The sequence below is a fragment of the Manis pentadactyla genome, chromosome 1 (assembly GCF_030020395.1).
Source record: "Manis pentadactyla isolate mManPen7 chromosome 1, mManPen7.hap1, whole genome shotgun sequence".
NCBI classification, from domain to species: Eukaryota; Metazoa; Chordata; class Mammalia; order Pholidota; family Manidae; genus Manis; species Manis pentadactyla.
In genome coordinates, this window is record NC_080019.1 from 227,854,898 (window position 1) to 227,877,510 (window position 22,613).

The 22,613-nt window shown below is 39.5% G+C and overlaps 1 protein-coding gene and 1 non-coding gene across 26 annotated transcripts in view; both read left to right on the top strand.

Annotated features, from left to right (window-relative positions):
- Positions 1-22,613, top strand: part of FHIT (fragile histidine triad diadenosine triphosphatase) — a 1,315,417-nt gene that overhangs the window by 609,766 nt on the left and 683,038 nt on the right. For all 25 annotated transcript variants that reach the window (XM_057508099.1, XM_057508116.1, XM_057508127.1 and 22 more), the window contains one exon: positions 386-505. In XM_057508099.1, the coding sequence (XP_057364082.1) occupies positions 386-505 (120 nt within the window). The remainder of the gene's footprint in view (positions 1-385; positions 506-22,613) is intronic.
- LOC130679675 (U6 spliceosomal RNA) lies at positions 12,439-12,545 on the top strand. Its single transcript, XR_008992696.1, has one exon. It is a non-coding gene; the product is annotated as a U6 spliceosomal RNA (small nuclear RNA).

Sequence of the window (22,613 nt, forward strand, 5' to 3'; positions counted from 1 at the left end):
GGTTTACAGTCAGTGCTTAACAATGGACATTTTCAGCTTAGCAAAGATGTTGAAATGGGTGAATAAATATAAAGAGTACATGACAGGTGGGGACCTAGGGGCTTTGGGCTGAGGTGGCCGCCTGCAGTGCAGAGAAGGGATTTAAGAAAATGGCTCTGTTGTCCATGAGGGAGCTTGTGGTGGAAAGTGTGAGCTATACTGGCAGAGAGAGCAGAGTATTACCCAGAATATATCTTAGTGGACATTAAAGGGGGAACAGCTTAAATGATGTATTCTCTGCAAGAAATAATCTGTACTAATGCACTTTGTTTTCTTTAAAGTTGTATGTGATCTGAGTCTCATGAATTTCATGAATGCCCATTTCCTAAATCATCTTCTCTTTCAGATTTCAACTGTGAAGAAATGTCATTCAGATTCGGCCAACATCTCGTCAAGCCCTCTGTGGTCTTCCTCAAAACTGAGCTGTCCTATGCCCTCGTGAACAGGAAGCCCGTGGTACCAGGACGTATCCTTTTTTCTTTCTAAAAATGGGAAACAAAAAAGCTTCTAAACCTAACACACCACAGAATACAGGATTGGCCTCCAATGTCCATCAGAAAGGTAAGCAAAGAATCCACCTGACCTTCCGCTTTGGAGAAACCAGGTAAGATGTTACATTTATTCTGAATCCAACTGGCACCAGCAATATGCTTGATCAATGTTGTAGAGCTTCTGAGAAGAGTTGCTTAGCAACTGTGGCTCTGGAGGTGAGTTTTCCCTTGACTTTTTTCACTATGGTAGCTGTATAAATAGGTGCTTCTAAAACAGGCCCAGTGACTATCACGGGCACTTTGTTTTCAGTTATCAATTGTGAATTTTAATAGTAAGATCGAGAATGGATGGCACGTGAAGATTTGAGACTGACTTCTTCCTGGACATACACATAAATATATTTACAAAGTATTTTATTTCATATTAGGGTCCGAAACAGTATTTTCTCTTGGAAGACATCCCAGCTTCTGTATCATTGTCCAGTGTTATTGGTGGTAGATGTGTTTTATTTTCCTCTGAGCACCGAGGAGACCTTCCTCTTACCCTGCCTACTGACTTCAGTGGGAGCTTATTCTTTGCAGTGGGAGTAGCAGGCATCGGCGAGCTGCTCTGGGAAGCTGTGTATATGTTGTTGGAAGTATCACTCCTGACTGTGTGTATAACTTTTGTATTGACTTCAGATTTTTTTTCTCTTTTTCCCCCTAACTCACTTTACTATGCAGAGGGCAAAAAAGTATAACATTTTGTATTTTAAGGTAAAAACCGTTTTCCACCCTGAGCCATGACTTTACTTGGAAATAAAATTCTCAGTAATTCTGAATTTCTGAATATGTCAAGATTATTTTCCAAAACGAGTTATTATTTTTTTTTCAGTGGGAATTTTCAAAGTGCTTGAGGAGTCTATGAATAATCTTCTCTCTTGGCTATATAACCAATGTCTATTAAAAAAAAAAAAGACACATAAGAAAACACACATGAAGAGATAATTGAGTTTGTAGTAGTCTTCCAAATTCCTTGAATCCAAACATTAAATAAATTTTGTAAGTTTATAGAACTAATGATCAAGCAACAAACTACCAAATAATATTATGTAAATTTTTTCCTGATAATATTTAACTCTTTAATTTATAAAATAGTCTAAATTATAAATACTCAACATAAGGAAATTTCATTCTTCTGTTGATTGAATTAAAAGAAGTAAAAACTGGAATGATTTAGAAAGGTCCTATAAAACAGAACAATATTTAAGTTGTATGCCAATTTTCTACTGAGTTTTCTAAAAGACCTTGGAGTTCATGAAATAACAGAAGCATTGTGTTTTTTTTTCATTTGATTCTGCTGCAAGTTAAGGGTTGTATTTTTCCTTTGAGGAATGTTCTGGAAGTAAAATGTCTGAGAATTCCGGTGCTAAAAAGAACATGGCTTAAATGCCATCTTTCTTTGGATGCCAGCTTTACTTGACTTTTATTGAAGAACTAAGGAAACCTGGGATGTCAATGAGAAATTAGATGAGCAAATCTTAATGTGTTGAACTGAGAAAATGTGTGGTGATAGAATTGCATTGCATTTTAAATACTTAATAATGGACTGAACTTTGTGATTTTTTTTTCTCCCTCTTATCTTGATCTTATTTTTTCATGGCCTTTTTAATCAACTCTGAAAGTGTGATGTGTAAGACCTGGGTCATAATATGTGTTTGACTCACGATGAGTCGAGATGTATGCCTCCACGGAAACGTCTATCCTGAGTGGTGAGCATTGAGTGAATGAAGACTAGTTTTGTTCCAGGTGACACTGGAAATGAGTGCTGGTCTGTTCTCACATCTTTGAGTAAATGCTAAGGAAATGGGAAGATTTTATTAAAATTAACCAACCTCAGCTTGTTTGAAAGATACCAAGAAGGACCCAGCCCTTCCTGAGGATGAGAATAGTAAGAAACCGGAATGTTTTTTCAATCTGTGTGCTCTGTAAGGCTATTTCATATCTGCAGTGTTTAAAGTAGTCTCAGGGCCAGAAGATGTTTTCAGACAATCGTTTTTATATAATGATTTTGGAATCTTTTCTTTTCCTTTATTTTTGTAAACTCTGTTAGGTGACCCCTGTGAGAAGAATCTCTGTAAGTCAATCATTCACTTGTGCACATTGATATTCGTTTGTCCTGTGGTTGGGCATTGAAGCCCTAGATAGCATAATTGAAGCCCTGCCCACTTTGATGATATAAATACTGAGATGTCTGCAGTGGACGTTTTCGCTGTCCCCCAGTGCTGTGTTCTGTCTGCTGTAGATAAGGAGGGGCCTCTAGCTCTTTGCACCCTCCCTGCCCCTGAGTTCTCCAGCCCAGCCTACATCTCATTGTAAACCACAGATCTGGTCATATCCCTCTCCTGTCCTTAGCATAGCTGTAGAAGGTTTTTGTTACCTGACTCAGTCCCTTTCCACTACTTCCTAAACAGATGTTGTATTTCCCTTTACACATGCTTCCCCCTGCCCTTTGCCTGACTTCTCTTCACCCTGAGATTTTTCCCATCCTTTTAATTTTGACTAAAGTGCTTAATACCAGTCCTGTCCTCTTTGGAAAAAAATTTTCTTCCTTTTTGTGGCACTCGGTTCCTTATTCGCATGTTGATTCATTCAGCAGTTTATTTATTATTATGGAGCTCCTGCTCTGTCCTAGGCGCCACGCCAAGCACCCGCCCCAGTTGGCCTCATCGTGCCACAACTGTGCGCATTCCTCTTTCTTTCGCCGCTGAGTCACTGGTTCCCGGGAAGGAGTGGGGCCAGGACCTGCTCTTGCACATCTCCTTTTCTTACCAGCCTAAAGTACTGCATTGACTGAATTTACAGTGAAACTATAAACATCAGGAGCATAGGGATTGTTTTAATTAATGGAATGGGACAATCAGGGTCTGCTGAAAACTGGCCTTTACAGGATGCCATGCACAAAGCCAAGTCTTGACACCATCTTAGTGCAGGATTTTTAGTATCATGTTCAAGCTGTATTTTCCCAATTTTCCCTCCATGCTTTGTCAGTTACATTCTTGTGTACATTTCTGTGTTAGGACTGTACCAAGTTAAGTCTAAAAGCAGTGAATGCACTGATGGCAGATGGAAAAAAATTATTTTCCTTTTTTATTGTATGTTAATTTGTCAGTGGACATCACTGTATTTTAGAGGCAGTATATTGGCATCTTTACATGAACTGGAAAATTTTGTTTTGTATTTTTAATGATTTCCTTTTAAAATGAGTACTCAGGATGCCTTTGGGGAATATGCCATTCATGAGAGATTTGTAAATGTCATCTCTGAACTGGTGTCCTCTCTAACATTTTGTTGCCCACCCCCCAACCCTTTTTCCTTACGACTTTGCTCAATGACTTCATACCGTTTGGAGGAGATAAAGGACTGTCAGATCAGGGGCCGCAGATAAACTTTTGAAGCAAGACTATTTGCTTCATTCTTAAAAGAGCCACTTGAATCTCTCCTCATCCCCACCTAAAGCAAACACTTACGTTCGTTGCAAACAGTGCTTAAAGCCAATTGAATAGGGTTTGGCCTCTGTGGTGCAGCGCTCCAGAGGAATATGTCAGAATGCCTTTAATCCATTAATTTTTTGTTACTGAAAAGCACTTTTCAGACTGTCTTAGTGAGAGAACAGAAGCATTTTGGAGATTGCATCTTCCAAATTCTGCAGTGAACATTTTATTTATGTACTTCAGTGCAGCCCAGCTATTGTTCATGGCTTAAATACATTTGAACCAGTATAGCGAATCCTTCTCCCTACCTAGTCTCCTTGCATCGTGCTTGCTGTGTATACCTCTCATCTTGAGTTGAGCATGAAAAATGATTTTGAACATTAGCGGAATCCATTTGGGGACTGGGGCTTTTATGGTAAATAAGATTATTCATTTGTTATGTCCTGTCATTTTCAGCAGACAGTGTATTGATCTTTGGATGGCCATGCAGAATGGCGTGAGGAGCTCTAACATAACAGGAACATAGCAACATTTGTGGATGGGTTGAATGCAGTGTGTAATGACAGAGATAAACCTTGCTTGCTGGCCATACATTATACAAATAATATGTCAACAGTTTTTTTGAATCAGTTATTAAAAAGCAGATTTTTCCAAACAGGAGCATTGCCCAAAGAATGTTGTCAGAGCTAAACAATGTTAGGATGATGCATTGAGGACAGCCTTACAAAGTGTGTTTGTGAAGAATTAGACTAAGTAACTTCAAGGACATTTCTGCTGACGCATTAGAAACAGAAGTTTGGTACAATGGAAATTGTGCTCTAAAATCTAACTTCAGAGATTAAAAAAGAAAACTCTGGTGAATGCCTTTTAGCACAAAATTTTACCTTTGCAAATGAGCAATGTTAAGTTTTCTCCATTTTCAGATCATTGCCATGTTGCGCACTCCTGAAATAAATGAACACATAATAAAAATAGCTTCATCTCTGAACAGTACTTCTTATGGAAGAGATGCTATAGATAAAAGTGCCCTTTTAGTCCTTCCGTAAAAAAATCAGAAATATTTGTCATTTCCTGAGTAGGTTGTAATCTTGTGAATTTCTTTAATTGTTCAGGAAACTGCAGTTATTAGTGATCTGATGATCTTTCGTTTTTCAAAAGAGTTTCTTTTTAAACCTTCCTGTGCAAGTAAAATGAATGCAAGCACAATTTTAGTATCTTTATTACCAAAGATAGATTTTCACTCTTCAAATTTCCCTAAGCATATGTCTTCCTTTTCACCCTGTGCATGCCTGTTGTAATTAGCTTAAAATACTCTTTGGGGGAGGTTCCAAGGCTATATTACTGTCCTTTGTCAGGAGCTTTAATGGCACAAGTTGATTTTCTTGACTTGACTTGGCAGATTATTGGGTTCAAAAGATCTGTATGTAGAAGTGATGGCTCAGTCAGAGCATTTTTTTATCCCGTTTCTCTGGTAAAGATTTCTAAAATAAAAGTGTACCTACCTTTGGGTTAGTAGAGTGCATTGCTACAGCTAGAACCAGTGGCATTGGTCAACAGGAACTAATGAAGATATCGGGGACTCTTCTCACTCACTAGGTTGGCTGACATCTTTTTCAGTGTCTAGAACCTGCCACAGAGGATCCTGCAAACCCCCCTTGCAAGACAAACCTTATGTGACCATCATTAATCTTGACTTTACCATCTGAAGAATTACTTCACAGAGAGCAAATTAATACATTTTATCTCAAATGCCAATTCTTTGTTGGTAGCAAGCTTACAGTGTTGAGAAGGATTCTGAGACTGCATGCAAGGACAGCAGACACTTGAGTCATAAACACCAGAGAAGGAAGACAAGCCCTCTTTGCCAGGCTCTCCCTCTCCCAGGTTTATTTTTTTGATCCTGGAGCTGAGACTGGCATCCTTGTTTTTATTATAGTTGGAATGATGGATTGTCGGCACCTGACACTGAAGAAATTAATAGACACTTTGTATGTGTGCAAGGAGCATCTGAAATTGGTTGGAGAAAAATGCGTGGATTTTATATACTTTGCCCTGGTCCCTTCACATAAAGGTGCCTCACCCATGAAACACTGTGCCAGGAGCATGTGCACACTGGCCTCTAGACCTCCTCTGGGCTGCTTTCTATTATCCACTGTCTCTCTCTGGTTCCGTGCCGACTGCTGGCTTGTGAGGCTATGCGTGGTGGCCTTGTGGCTTGCTTTGCTCCTGTGCTTAATTACTTAGCCTTGACCGTTTTTCCTTGACCTGGACCTCTTCCCCATAATAGGATTTACCTTCTAGCTTCAAGCCCAGCTGTCAATGGTGTGAAATAGGCTGGCCTGACCAGGGTCATGCATTAGAGGAGGAAAATCCAACTGGCTTTTTTTTTTTTTTTAATCAGAGCTCTTAACAAAGTTCCTTCCTTCTCTCAGAATTGCACAAAGCCTGTGGAATAATCACATTCACAACCAGAAAAAGATACCTTTGCCATCTGCCGATCTATACAGCACAGAACTATGCCAGTGTGTGTGATGGGTGTCGGGGGAGGGCATTGATATTAGGGGTGCTCTCTCTCCAGCTCTAGCAAATGGTAGATGATAATTATATGTATCAAAAATAACACTCTGAATATTTCTCATATTAATTGCAAAAATGAATACCCTGCAACCTGGAAAACCATTCCCCATTTCTATTTATTCCTACCCGAAATTTTACTCAGGTAACTTTAAACTGTCATGGTTAGCAGTTACTGAACTCTGTTCATTATATTCTGAGCATATTTCTGACCTGCTTCCCATGCGGGCCGTCAGATTGTGAGGGACAGGAGAAGGCTGCTCATGGTGTTGCCGGCCTTGTGCTTGTAACGGAACATAATTACAAGTAATGAATGAACTAATACATCATTATTCATAAGAAATGTCATATAATTAGCTCAAATAATGCAAAATATATTCTAATTTCCATTTGCAATGAAAATAGATTTGTTTGAACATCAGTAGGCAGTTAATGTTTATCCTATATTTTCATACAGATATCAAAACTGTTAAAATCTATTGAATGAATATACATGGATTTTCTCTACAGCACAATAAGTCAAGATGACTTTTTCTTTTTACTAATAGAGCCTTAATGTATATTCCTTATTTATTATATAAACATAGTTTTATATACATTCAATTATTAGAATTAGCATAATTAATTTATATTTATTGCAAATTAATGACCTAATTTATTTACTTAGCTCCCATTTCCTTTCTAAAACTAATTGACTGAAAAAAATAACTATAAATTTGCAAATAGCTCTTGGGAACAAATTCTAAATTGGCCTTATCCTGAAAGCTCTCTCCAGTGCTAGATATCCAAACTAGTTTTATGATCTAAATTATTTTCTTGGGATTTCTGCTCCAGGCTTTAAATATGCTTCAGAAATCTTGGATTGGCTTCGTTGTGCCCAGTTGGGGCTCAGGATGTGGGTGGATATGTCTTAGGCAGAGGAATTATTTTTTCTATGTAACAACTAGTATGACACACGCCATTGACTGATGTCAGGGTAATTCCTGGAAGCTCTCTCTTGTAGCAGACATCAGCCTGTTAATTTCTGAATTGTGGGGGTGTCTGCAGGGTCCCAGGGGAGGTGGCAGAGAGGAGTAAGCAGCACTTAGGGGGCAGTCAGTACAGAAGGATTTCAGTAACAGGAATGAACGTGCCAGTTCAGTAACAACCCTGGTTTAAGTGACATGAAGACTGACATGAGGAAGCCGCCACCATATCCCTGGGCTCCAGCCTGGTATTTATGCTCCAGCACCACTGAGTCTGGCAGAATAGTAGATTCGCCAAGGAATTAAAACAACAGAGTTATTTCTTTGTTTCCAGCGGCCCTCTTCCTCGCAGTGAGCTGGTAGCTGCCTAACACCAGATTAGGGGGAAGCTTAACTGTAGCAGAAGACTGAGGCATTCTCGTTCCCGCGTGTGTGGACGTGTGTGGTGAGTGCGGAAGTGTATATGTACAGTTGGAACTTACTGATGTTGTTTTCTTGAAAATGCTAGTTTAGAAACAAGGAAAATTAATTGAAATATTTTATAATGATCAGTGTAGTGTTTGGGTCACTGTCTTGTTTTGTCCTCCCTGAGCAACAAGCTGTTGAAATGGGAAAGCTGGGTTCAGGGCGGTGATGGCCCCACCTCATGGGAGTCAGGACGTCACCCAGAACTCTTGATCCTCATTGCGTTGTTCTTTCTATCTCCTCAAGTTCTGCCCCAGCTGCAGCAAACCTTTGTAGCATAGGTTAGGTGCTCAGAGGAGTTCTTTTCCCTAGACTCTTAAACCTTCCTTATTCTGCTTTCCAGGGCTATATCGTAAGTCTGTATGCTGCCATTTATATGTTTCATTGACTTGTTGGTGGCTTTGTTGTTTTGCTGTCCTCATCATTATCATTCAAACATCGGACCAACCTTGGTGAGTCCTGAAAGTCAGAAAGGCCTGAGCCTGACTCTACCAGGCTCTGAGTGTAGGGCTAAGCGGTTTAGCTGGGCTGGTAGCATCATTTGCTCCAAGGTAAAATGAGTCTAGGAGGAACAAAATTCATCTGGCTCCCTAATTTTTCTCTTTCGAATAGGTTTTGAAATGGCTGTAGTTATCTAGAGATCTTTTCATCTTCAAGATTTATTTCTAGTTCAACAGATTTGTTGGGACTAAGAATTATCTGTTGAGTGCTAATACTTTAACAGTAAACTACAATCCCCTTCCATTTACCAAAGATGATTGCTTTAAAATTTGTTAAATAAGATGTGTCAGGATAAAATAAATCAACAGAAATCGCATTACAACCTTCAGAGTGTTTGCCATGCAGATGTCTAGACTACTAGTTAGTATTTTTCTACTCTGTTTAGGGACCAAAGGACCCCTAGAAGCTTTTTCTTATGGGGCTGTATCTGTAATAATGTAATGTTGTAACGGAAATTCAAGAATAGAATAGACATTCAGTGGGACTTTTCATATTGCTCTGGAATGTGAGTAACTAGGGCCTAAACAGAAAGGTTCACAACACTTGTAGAGAGATGCCTGCATGCGAGAGAGACCCCTACTCACTCTACTCAGAGGGAGAAGCAGAACCACTCCCACCCAGTTGAACCGCACCTCTGTGCCTCCCAACTATGTCAGGGGAGAACTGCTGAGGGGGAGGAGAGACAGGTGCAATGAGCGCTGCTGAGAGGCTCTGCCTCACCTTCCTTTCGGAGTGATTACTCCTACATCTGAAGGTCATGGGTGGACGGTGGCTCAAAGCCCTGAGAAAGGTGACTTCAACAAAAGGACGCTGGCTTCTTGCTGCCTGACTTGCTGCTGACTAGGCTGTGAGACCTGCAGGCTCTGCACGTACTGCTCTCAGGTGGGAGTGTGGGACTGTACAAGCACCTTAGGACAGCTTCCCATTTATGTCCCATTCCTTAGGAGAGCTTAGAGTTTGGGATTGCACATATGCACAGGCCAGTGCGTGCTTCTGATGGGTCTATTTCTGAAAAGAGAGAATGGGGAGTGGTTTTTGGACAGGCCTGTAATTGCAAGGCAAAAAGGGACTGAGGAAGAATGTTCCTGAGAAAATGGTAACGGCTTTTCTACCCCATCCCAATTTTCTGTAGCCCTTGGAGGAAACACACAAGCACCTCAGCAAGTTGCCTGGTCCCTGTAAATGTCAGAGTAGTGGGCAGGTGCCATGGGGCTGCTCAGGTAGATCATGGTCCAACTGAGGACTGGCCTACCAGAAAGGTGGGTGGGTCACAGACCATTGATGGGGTGGGAAAGAGAGACGTGACTATCCTTTTGTGAATGGATCTTCAGGAGCAGAGAGTGAGGGTGAAGCTTGACTACCTTCCTAGAAAAAACCTCATCTATCAACTCTGAACTATGCAGAGGCTACCATGTTTGCAGACACCTTCAGCAGATGAAACTGGAGCTATGCCAGGGACCCCTGACCCCTGTGTTTCACCTGGTGAGAGACAAGCAGTTACCTAAGCCGACTCTGTCTTTAACACCAGAGCAGCTGAGCTGCAGGCTGGGGAAGAAGTTGGCAGAGACTCAGGGTTGAATCTCAAGCCTGTGCTAGAGGACGTGAGAGTTTAATCTGGGACTGGACTGTTAAAATGGACATATTTTTAATAATAAAAGTGACCACAAAGTTACAGATTCTGCCCAAGATGTGGTTAAAGGGCCTAGGAAGGGATTCAACATAACGTAACTGGAAAAGCAGCAGCAAAGAATACAACTGCAACATGTTTTCATCCTGAGTTGAGATTCTCGAATGACTGTTCATACAAGCAAAGTGATGACATAAAGAGAAAAGTGGTTTGTCCCTTAATACCATGCTTAATAGCAGGATGTGATTGGTTGGTTACTTTAATTCCTAAGAACAGAATCTTGAATATAGTAGATGGTTGGTAAATATTTGTGGGATAAATTTCATTTTGGTTCACATTGGGTGGTTAGATAAAGGAACACTTACTTATTCAACAGGTAGGTCTGATAAGATGGGGAGAGGATTTTTGGAATGGCCTAATGTGTGCCAGGTTCTTCTCCATTCCTTTCTAATTCTAATCTCTTGGCGTGCTCTTCTCCCGAAGGAGTACCAATGTGAGTGTTGAATGCTATTGGATTTTTTTGCGTGATGGCAGCCAGAATGATCCTATTAAACATGTTGAGTCATTTCATTTGTAGGCTTATATCCCCATAATATCTTCCTATTTTTCCCAAAGGAAAGCCAAAGTTATTACAGTGACCTGCAAGATTCCTACATGAACTCCTCCATCTGTCCCCCCACCCACCAGCCATTGCTCTTTCTGATTTCATCTACCTGGAGTGGGTTTAATGGTGATGCCCAAATATATGTCTGAGTCTGAATTCCTGAAACCTATGATGGTTACCTTACTTGGAAAAGGGTCTTTGCAGATATAATGAAGGATCTTGAGATGATGCAGTCACCCTGGATTGGCTGGGTGGACCCTAAATCCAATGGCAAGTAAGCTTTTAAGAGTGAGCCAGAGGTGATTACACAGGGAAGAAGCAACAGTGATATGACCAGAGGTGGAGATTAGAATGATACGGCCATTAATCAGGGAATACCAAGCCACAGAAGCTGGAAGACACAAAGAACGGATTCTCCCCTACAGCCTCTGGAGCGAGTCTAGCCCTGCCAATGCCTTGCGTTTAGAATTCTGACTCCCAAGCCAGAGAATCAATTTCTGTTATTTTAAGGAACCAATCTATGGCAGTTTGTTACAGCAGCCACAGGAAACGGATACAGTCTCCACACTAGCTCTGTTCCTACCACACCTACTTTCTTGTTGCTCATTAAGCATTCTAAGCGGACTCCTGTCTCACTGCCCTTGAGCCAGCTATTCCTTCTCTTGGAGTGCTAGTCCCCCAATGTATAAATGCCATGCTTTCAGGCCTTTATACAAATTGTACATAAATGTCACCTTCTCGTTATTTAAGACTGCAGTACCTTTGTTGCTTTATTTTGTGTTGTAGCATTAATATTCTAACTCACTGTAGAACTTTATATTTGTGTCTCATGCTGACAGAAGTGTGATGTCCACGAGGGTGGGGATTGCTGCATGCACCCCCAACAGCCCGGGACCGTCCCTGGCGTATTGCCGGAGTTCTGTGAATGTTTGTTAAATAAGTGGGCCTGGTTGACCAGCTGGACATTTTTTTAGCTTTAAATTTTAAAATAAAAAACCCCCAGTGTCCTCACTTAACAAGTAGAGAGATTTGGTAAATTCTTATACCAGGTAGTGCAACACAGTGGTTAAGATATTGGCAACCTGGATTTTTACACACCTGCTCACATGCACACATTCACACTTGGATGCATAATTAATAGGTGTCCTTCCAAAGTGGCCTCCTCTGAAGAGAGAAGTACCAGGGAGTTTGAGCATTAAAAGATATCTTCCCCCTCACTCACCACAGCATAGTTTTCTTATATTTCCGGGTGGATTCCAGTCAGGCTGGTGGAATCCTATCTTTCTTAGCTCAGCCCTCTGGCTGAGGTGTATTTTATATGGCCCTAAATGTCAGAAATTAACACAGGGTTTGATATCCTATCAGCTGGTGAGCTTTGATTTCCCTAGATTTTATTTGTTACTGTCTTGCCTCCTCAGAGGATCTAGAGCAGGTTTGTATACAATTTCTTCAGTCCCAGAGAGTCTCTTATGGCTGTCTTCTTGGCTTCTCATGCATACAGGTTACATACACACATATATAAATCTCAAATTCTTTCTGATTAATCACTTTGGTAAAACCTTCTTTAAATTTATTATTTGTACAATAACCAAGGTATCACCAAAATATTTTGTCTATTTACTTCCTGGAGTGTTTTTAAAAAAATGACTTATATTGACTAATAAAGCATAGTAAGATTAAGCATTTTAAAATAAGAGCAGTGCTTGCTTCGGCGGCACATATACTAAAATTGGAACGATACAGAGAAGATTAGCATGGCCCCTGCGCAAGGATGACACGCAAATTCGTGAAGCGTTCCATATTTTTATTGATAAGTTTTCACAAATGCCTAGGGTGCCTAACTGGTTTTCTTGGTTTCACTGGAGATGGCTGGTAATTACAGGTATGCTTTGGTTATGTAACTATACTCCTATTATGTTAATGTGTGTGTGCAATTTAAGTAGTAGCTTAAAATCTATACATGCTGAAGTTACTCTACAAGAAGATATGTCAAAGAAATAATCAATCTTACCATGTTTTCTTCCGCCTGCTACTTCTATAGCTTTTCTTCTTCCTTCCTAATTACAACGAATTCTTAAATAGAATTCGTGCCTCATATCAAATTGACCGAGTATCATAACTCCTCCAAGTGGTAAAGATACCTCAAGACAAATGCTGGGCATAGAAGCCACAGGGCATAAATATGCAAAGAAATAAAAAGCTAACCATTTCAAACAATAAGGCTTCTCTCTCACTTACCAACTTAACATTTCCCTGTATGGCCCCGGAAGATGACTGGTTAGCCAGAGACGGGTAAGATTCCTCAAGGGAGGAACAACCTAAGACAGGCACAGTCGCAGGGGGGTCATCAGGTGAGAAATTGGGGATCAACAGAGGTGAGGCTTAGAACCTCACCCCCCCTGTTCTGAGAGAAATCTTCTGCATATGTGGATGTTTTATTGCCCTTGTCTAGCTTGGATTAACACATTGTCTACAGGCACACACCTGATCATCTACATTTGCTCTCTTACAACACTAAACTATGTTTTCTACCTTTATGTTGTATCTACCTACCACTTCAGCATTTTATTAAAAATAATAAAGAGAGAAATGTGGTATCCACATATAAATCAAGTATAAAAATCAAATGTGTATTCATATTTGAACTGACTGTTTATAGTTCATAATGCATGAGCAAAACCAAAAGTTTCTGTGATGACTGCCCTTGTACTGTTCACCATGTAACTTATTCACTATGTAAGAATTTGTTCTCCATGTAAGAACTTGTTCGTTATGCTTCAGAAGATTGGAGACTGACGAAAATTAGGCTTGGGGTGGATTAATGATTGTGCATTGAGCATTGACTCCCCTATACAGAATTTTATTGTTGTTAACAACCATTTGATCAATAAATATGAGAGATGCCCTAACAACAACAACCAAAAAAAAGTACACACTTCCAATTGTAAAATAAATAAGTAACCGGGATGTAATGTATAGCATAAGGAATATAGTCAAAATATTGTAACAACTTGGTATGGTGATAGCTGGTACCTAGAATTATCATGTATATAAATGTTGAATCACTGTGTTGTACACCTGAAACTAATGTAATGTAATACTGTGTGTCAACTACCCTTCAATAAAAAATAATTATCTAAAAAAAAATAAATAAAAATAAAATAAGAGCAAACGAGCCAACGAAAAAGTAAAGGAATGTCAGATGGAGCCCAAAATGAAGTTAGCCTGTAAAACAGATTTAAAATGTCCACACATTTGTTAGAGATGGGTCACAAAGTTGGCTCTGAACTTTCTAGCACCAACCTAAGGAACGAAAGATCATCTGTCCTTGAAGTAGAAAAAAGTTGATTGTTCAGGAAATGCAGAAATACGACCAACACCAGAAATCAAAGTCATATTTTCTTCAGATTCTTCCTCAAGAATGATGCCAAAATAAGAAATGAACGGCAGTGTCAAAGCCTCCTTGCAGTATGTATGGAGGCTCGCCCTGGGCAGTATGTCCTCAGTCTACTACTCGCCCTCTCACCACGCCTTCCAAATCCTGTCTGGACGGGCCCCGTCATCTCTCTGGTTTCCTCGCTTACAGTGTCTCCCAGCCACTTCCCTCCCCTGCCCTTCCATCTAACCTCACGTAGCAGCAGGCATATTCCCTCGCTCTGAGAACTTGTAGTGGTGTTTTCCTTCAGTTAGAATGACATCTCAGTCTTCACCTTGACCTCGTGGATTCCTGGGCCCTGCCTCAGTGAGCTTGTTCCTCCTGTTGGACCCTTGCACCAGCTGCTGTCTCTGCCTAAATGCGCTGCCTTCCAGCCTTACCTGCTGCCCCAGTTCTCATCTTTCCAGTTCCGGTTCTTGTCTTCCCACACAAAGGCCGTCCCTGGCCCCACCGCAGAACTCAAACCAGGGCAACGGTGACGGGCGATGTTTGGTGGTGCTCTCTTCCTGTCCTGTTGCTGACACTGGTGACCGTGCATGGAGGAGGAGGAGCTCCGCCTGCCACTGGGTCCACTGCTTCCCTTACTCTCTCTGAGCACAGCACCAACTGTACTTGTGGAAACTGCCCGTGAGCTTTGGCTGAGAGCTGGAGAACCAGTTGTTAAATGTTAGTGTCAAATGCAGGACCCTCGTCAGGGCACTTAACCCATTTTACTTCCTTATCTGAAGATAAAGATACTACCCTCACCCACCTCCGGGAGTATTTCAAGAACTAAATCCAGGTGATGGATGTTGGAAGTCAGAAGAATGGGTGGATTTGGCTTGTGAGAGCGTGGCAAAATAATCATGCTTTTTTCGTTGTCCAAGGTCCTGATACTTTAAGGCTGGTCAAAGGGCTTGGCTTTGGGTAAGGTGGTGCCATGTAATTGTGGCCTTGACTTTGTGCAATCGGACTTAAACTTACTGGATTTCTATATGATACAATATAGCAACTGGAGTAACCCGTGCCCTGTTTTAAACTACTCAATTAAGTATAGTGTTAGAATAACACCTAGTATTTATAACAAACCTTTCAATTCATGAGAATTTGATGTTCTATGAGCCGCCGCCTTCCTTTTTTTTTTTTTTTTTTTCCTGTGAGGCATGGTTAAAAAAAAAAAATGTATATTATTTTCTACTGTTTTTAGTGCCTGGAAAGAGTAGGTAAGTGAATAATCCTGCGGTGCATTCAGGGCTGAGAGCTGCTTTGCCAGGGTGGTTTTAAACTGCACCCTCAGGGGATTCAGATTAGTCTAAATGCTCAACTCTCATTAGCCGTAATGGGAGTCACTGTACGTGTCTCTTCACCCACACACAGCACTGAAAAATGACCCTCTGTGTCTTGCTGGCCGAACTAATTTTAATGGGTTTTTTTTTCTTTCTTTAATGGGGCATCTCTGTGCTATCCTCAGGGTGATCAGCCATAGGCCTTCATCTTGCTGTGCTCCACCTGCACGTGCTGGACAGGTTTGGGCTGGGACTGACTCACTGCCTGGACTCTAGGCTTCTCTTTTATTCAGTTTCAAATAAAGCTACTCCTTGTTTTTTTCCTCTTTCTTTCATCTTCTCTTTTTCTCTCCCACATCTCAGCCTCCTGATAGAAGAATCAGTACAGAATAAGTACTCACCACTCAGGTAGCTCTGAACCTACTGTAATGTTATGCACAAAAGGAGTTATGCATATTGAAAGCATTTGGTATCCTTAATGCAATCTTTTAGTAAACAGCTAATGAGTTATTTGACTAAATAGATGTTTTGTTTAAATATTGTTTATGTGGAAGCAATCTAGTTTGTATCAAGTGAAATAAGTTTTTTAAGTCTTGCATTTATTTTTTCTAATTATTAGAATATCTGCCCATTATATAAAATAAGAACCATCTATAATCTCATTACCCAGAAATAACCCCTGCTAAAATTTGTTTCAATTTTTTCTACTTCCTTCATGTTTCTCTAGAAAAGAGAAACTTTTATAACCTTTTTTTAAACCTATTTCATTGTTTATGTTTTAATATGTACTTAATGCTGAGATTTTTAATGATGAACTAATTGTATACCATTTGGATCTAATATGATTTAGTATTTCACTATCCAAGTTATATGTGATGAATTTTTATGAAAGAATCTCTTGTCATATTCCTGATAAACTACTTAAAGTGAAATTATTTGCTAAAATGTTATGCATTATTTCAATTGATAAATATTCCCCAGATTTTTACACCACCAATAAATGAAAACACATTTCATTATATCCTTATCAACTTCAAGAATGTAAAATTTTTAGGTTTGTCCTAACCTTTGCCAAGTTGATAGATTTTACCTATGTCCTTGTTTTCATTTTTATTACCTAACTGACACTAGGGTGAACTTTTCAATGTACTTATGAATTATTTTTATCAGTTAATTATCTGTTAATTTCCTTTGCTCCTTTTTCTATTAGAGTATTTATTAAAACTTGATTGTTAGATATGTTCTAGGAATTAACCCTCTGCCTGTCCCATTTGTTGCAAATATTATTCCTGTTATGACCCTATCTTCTTCAGTTTGCTTATGATGTTAGTAAGAATAGAAATTGTAATCTTTTTTGTAGTTAAGATTATTGACTACCATTTGTGAGTTTTTACAGTTCTTTCATGTTTATGAAGTCTTTCCTGAGGTCAGTTAAATATTCAGTATGTTTTCTTGTGGTTTTTTTTAATTTAAGATTTTTCTTTTTCTTTATTCTACTATCATTGAGAAGCTCATAGCACTGCATAGGCATACTTTAAAAATTCACTTTATCTTCCCAGCAGCCTTTTGAAGGAAGTAGAGAATGCTTTTCCCAAGTTATAAATAAAGAGACTGGAGGTATAGCAATGACCCAGATATTCATGTTCTAGAAGTAGAACGTGCATTCAGTCTAAAAATAATAAACATGTAAACTTCTTTATTAAACTCATAAGTTGGTCTATTATTAATTGCCAGTTTTACATATCTCTGACATAAAGATGATACTGAAAAGGTAAATCTTGGGAAATGGAACAGTTTTGTAATGCATCTTCAGTGAATCATCACTGAAATACTATGTTCAATATGATACTGTTGTTTTACATTCAAGAGTATATTTAATGTGATTATTATCTCAGTGCAACCTGTAATAATTCCTTGAAAATAATAAACCACATCTGACACTTCCCAGTTAGCCAGATTATTTCCTTAAGCTGAAGACATCCTTTGAGTGTTGATGAAGTCCAACAACAAAAAAAACACTCCACAGCAGTATCAGTAGGCCATTTGCCTGTGGCCCTAGGAAGGCGAGGCTGCAGCAGAAGGGAGATGGCCCTTTTCTTATGATTTTCATGGTCTTTGGAAGAAAACAGATGACATTTAATGGAGGCGGAGTAAGCCTGCAAAGATGTGGGAGGTTTGGGGGGATTGAATGGACGAATTATACATTTCGTCAAAATTATATCATGTAGAGAGGTAATATAAGTAGGAAAAGATGTCTTTAACAAATTCTTCATTCTGTCTTCAGTTCTTAGACTACCTCCTGAATGACCTCTATCATTTTTTAGAGATAAAATTAATAAAAATTTGCCCAAACAGAAATACATTTAACCTAAACTTGATATAGCATTGACCTTTTTAAAAAATTGAGCTGTAAGTGATAATAACAGTATAATAGTTTTAGATATGCAACATAATGATTTTTACAGCTACATGTTTACTGCAAAGTGATTACCACTGTAAGTTTAGTTAACATATGTCACCATGTGTAGTTACAATTTTTTTCTTGTGATGAGAACTTTCAACATTTATTTTTAGTATTTTTTTTTTTACCACTTTTTTTTTTTACCACTTTTTACCACTTTTTTTCTTTAAATAAAATGTTTGAATCCGTCAGCTTAACTTCCTGACATGTTTTCATAGCCAACACTCAATGCAATTGCATTAAAGAATCCCCACTATCTGACGTGACTTTTAACATGAAAGGGTTTTGAACGTGGGATGCTGTTACTCATCCTCTGTGGAGTAGAGATTCCAAGGGTGTTTTTTCTGAATCTCAGGTATGATCTCAGTTGAATTCTCAATTTGCTAGAGCCCCTATTATAACTCTCCTTATTATAACATGGATGTAACTGTTCCCTCCTTCTCAGGTGATCCCTATTGTCCCAGGGGTGAGAACACAAAATTTAGTATAAAGAAGTTATGCCATGATGGAGATTCTGCCTGCAAAACCAAGTGATCATTTACTTTATTTACTTATTTAACATTACATAGCATTTATAAATACCATGAAATTTCTCTAAGCATTTGATAAATATCAGTGTAATACTTATAAGCAATCTTATGACACAGGTACTATTAGTACCTCCATTTTATAGATGTAAGAGTAAGTACTCAGAGCTTAATTGATGAGATCTAACATCTTAAAATTGGCACAGCAAGTTTTAAACCCAAATGGGCTAATGCCAGAGACCATGCTCTAAACCCAGAGGCCCTTCAGGGCAGCTGTGAAATGTTCCGTTTTCCAACTACATTATCTGTCTGAGACCAGCTTTTCTACCTACACTTTAGCCAAAAGACATAGCCTAACAGATTGAATATAACAGTATTATTATAAATAAATAGTATTTACATTAATGTGTTGTGGGTTTATTATTTAAGTAACCAACATTTAAAGTTTTTCTCAGTTCTAATTTCTAATGAAATATCCATAGATGTAATCTACATAAACACAAGCTCTTTGGTGTCATCAATAATTTTCAACAGTTTTAAGAGGAATGAAGACCAAAAAGTTTGTGGATGGCTCCTCTGAATCCTGTAGTTATTCTTCCCCTTTGCCTTCAACTCTAGCTTTTCTGTTTTTCTCACTATTCCTGCTTTAATTCTCAGTGAAAAAGAGAGCAAAGATGTGAAATTAATATCCTAAAATCACAGGTGGTTTGGGACCCTGAGAGGCGGTAGCTTGGGGCTGAGGACCGTCAGCTTTGCAGCCCGTGCCTGGGTGTGGGTGGGAGCGCAGCTTGTTGTGGGAGCATGCTGCAGGAGATACTTAATGTGTCTTCCCTTTAGTTACCTCATATTTAAAATGGGCTAATAGTATCTACCTCATGGGCTTGTTATGAGCATTACATTATATGAGTTAACATAATATGTAAAGTGCTTAAACTGACCCTGGCATGTAAAGAAGGGGTCACATATTAGCTAAATTGTTATTAAGTTCCTATGCAGTTCAGAGAGTTCTAGAGGAGTTGAATGTTATTTTGTGTTGCATGAGTTTTCTTAAAATGTTTATCCTCCTTTCTGTGAACATTTTACTCTTAAGCTTCCCTTTCTAGTTTGTTTTTCTTAGCAGGACTGGTTCTATCAATATGACTTTCTTTTTTCTTTTTTAATTGTGTGGTTGGTTCCCTTTGGGGTGGGTAGGGTTGCTATCAGAGTGTGTTTCTCTTCCTGTAAATCCATAAATACTAAAGCTATCATCTCTCCTCCCTCACTGAACTCCCTCAATTGTTTGTAATTCACATCCCGTAAATGTATAGATTTTCCTTCCTCCTCTCTCCACCATGTCAAGGGTCGCTGTTTGTATTCTGTACCAGGGTCCATGGAGAAGGCTCTGTGGCACGGCGACAACACCCCCATCCCCCAACTCCTGGGACCACGGCTGGTTTTCTTCATGGCTTCAGCTCACATAGGATCATGTTACCCTTGCCTACAAGCTTGTTTGTCAAGCTGCAGTCCCGTACTCCAGGTCAAAGGGCTTTCTGCAGGCACTGCTGGCATGCCTGATCATCTGTCACGAGCACCCTTTCTGCTGCCTTGTTTTACCTTGTCTGCCGCAGTTCGCTGTCCCCCAGGATATAACCAGCTGCATTTTCTCCAGCCAGGTGGCCTCTGTTCACATGCTCTTTTGACAGATTAAGGCCCCACAGGGACTCCTCAGATGAGACACCAAAGACTAGTGTCAGTGTGTGGGAGGCAGAGGGAGGATTCTGAGTCCACCGCTGCCTCGAGCATCTTTGTATGTCTGTGTAAAAGCTTTCAGGCAGCCTCCGTTTCTCCCGATGGACCCTGGCAGATGCTTCTCCTCTTGCAGATTTCCAAGCTGTCTTACTGACATTGGAGATAAAATACCTTCTGATAAAGACTGGAGGATTTTTAAACTCCAAAGGGAGTATTATCTTGGCTATTCTTAACTGAAAAACATTTGTCTTTTTTTTTTTTTTAAAGGTGGGAGGAAAATCATTTTGCAAATTAAGTATTTTGAACTTCTTTTGCTTATTTGGGTCATTCCTTCTGCCAAGAAAGATATGAGTTGACGTACAAAAATACAGTACAACAGATTTATTTGGATTGTAAGTGAGAAATTGGTGCAGAGGTAAAATCTGGGATATTGCAAAGGTACTATGTAAATATAATTTTCAATGTAAAAATAAGGTTAAAAAAGTTGGAAACTCATAGAAAAGTTGAAAAGTTCAGAGATCAACCTGTGTCTTTCACCAAGAATTCAACTTTAACTTCTTCCTGTACCTATGCCATGTTCCCCGGACATTTCCCAATGTCCCTTACGCAGACATCAAGACATCTCACTCCTAGATAATTGGGCAAGCATCTTCCAAGAGTAAGGGCACCCTCCTGCACAACCTCACCTCTAGTGCTGCGCCCAAGAAAACCCACATCAATTCAGTGGTACCACCATACTGTCCCTGCTCAGATTTCCTCAGTTGGCTTCTTTTCCTCCATGATACAAGATCCCATTAAAGTTCATACGTAGCAGTTGGCTATTAAATCCCCTTTAACATATTCCAGAACTCCCCTCATGGTTCTTCGTGGCATTAAATCATTCGAATACTGTCGGCTAGTTGTGCCTTTTAACATTCTACTTTCTTGATTCAGATGACTATTTTCTTTTTTTTTTTTTATTAAGGTATCATTGATATACACTCTTATGAAGGCTTCAAAAGAAAAACAATGTGGTTACCACATTCACTCCCACCACCGAGTCCCCCCATATACCCCTTTGCAGTCACTGTCCATCAGTGCAGTACGATGCCACAGAGTCCCCATTTGTAGATGATTATTTTCTTAAGATCCAGATGAGATCAAACATTTCTGTCAAGGATGCTAAATAGATAAGGTTTTCTGCTTACCACTGCATCATACCAGAGTCCATCGTGTCTGGCCATCTAAATCACTAGTGGTGCTACCAAGTTGATCTCTTGGAAAGATGGTGAGTGTCAGATTGTTCTGTTATGAAAGACACATTTTTTTCTTTATAGTTAGCACATAGTGGGGTAATGTGAAGATCACTCATTACCTGAAATAAAAAGACAAAACTGTATTTATTATAAGGGAGAGCTGGGCTGGCCAGTCACAGTCTATGAGCAGATTAGACTGCAAATTGTGGAGTCAGGGATTGGCACATTTTTGGAGGTGTAAGTGGGTTGCCATGATATATGGAAGCATGTTTACTCAAGTGAGGGGGAAATTATGTTGATTAGTTGGTACTTGGAGATGTCTGTGTCTGATTTGCTGACTTTCAGCACCTAAAGGTTGTCACTGGTTGACAAGCAGAAGAGTGTCAATTGAACAGGCTGCAGTGTGGTTCTGGAAGCTGCTTGTTACTATGGTTACAGAATAGTCTGTCTTTTCTGAGGCTTAGGGCAACCTTAATTCTCATCTGAATATCTTGTTCCCCAATAATATTTATCCCAGCAGTTTTAGCCTTCCTTGGGGGTCTTGCCCTGAGTCATTTATAATATGGGGTTTACAAGATGTGAGCTATCTAGTTATAGCATTTCTTCTACATTTATTAATTGACATTCTTCTGTAAGGAACTTGCCTCTTTTTTTTTTTTTTTTAATTCCTTCTGTCTGTTTCTCTCCTCTGGTCAACTCAGATTATTTTTAATTCAGGATATTAAAATCTGTTGCCATTAGATCATTTTGATGCACTAATTTACCCACTTTGGCAGCAGGTTCCCTTTGTACAGATTGTCTTTGCCATGTCCTTTGGCCATAACTCTTTTAGTCTTTGAGCACTTCCTCAATTTCTGGCTGAAGATGTTCCAAGTTCATTTTATATTTTTCCTGTTCCAGCTCTGAAATTAGCAATTTCCAGAGCCGTGGCTCATTTTAGTAGAAAATTATATTTAGAAACCAATATCTAGGTGCTAGGTGTGCTCATTGATAGGAGGGTGAGATTGTTTCTAGGCTCTTTTGTGGAGAGGACTAGAAAATGGAAATGAATGCATGCATACATTCTAAATCATAGGTTCATACTGATACATCCATTAAAATCCAGCCATATGGATGTTCTTCCTCGTGTTCCTCCATTTCATATTTCTATTTTCCTTCTCTCTTACTTGTTCTTCAGTCTTACAGAACACTCAAAACTAATTTCAGAAATGCGACACCAACA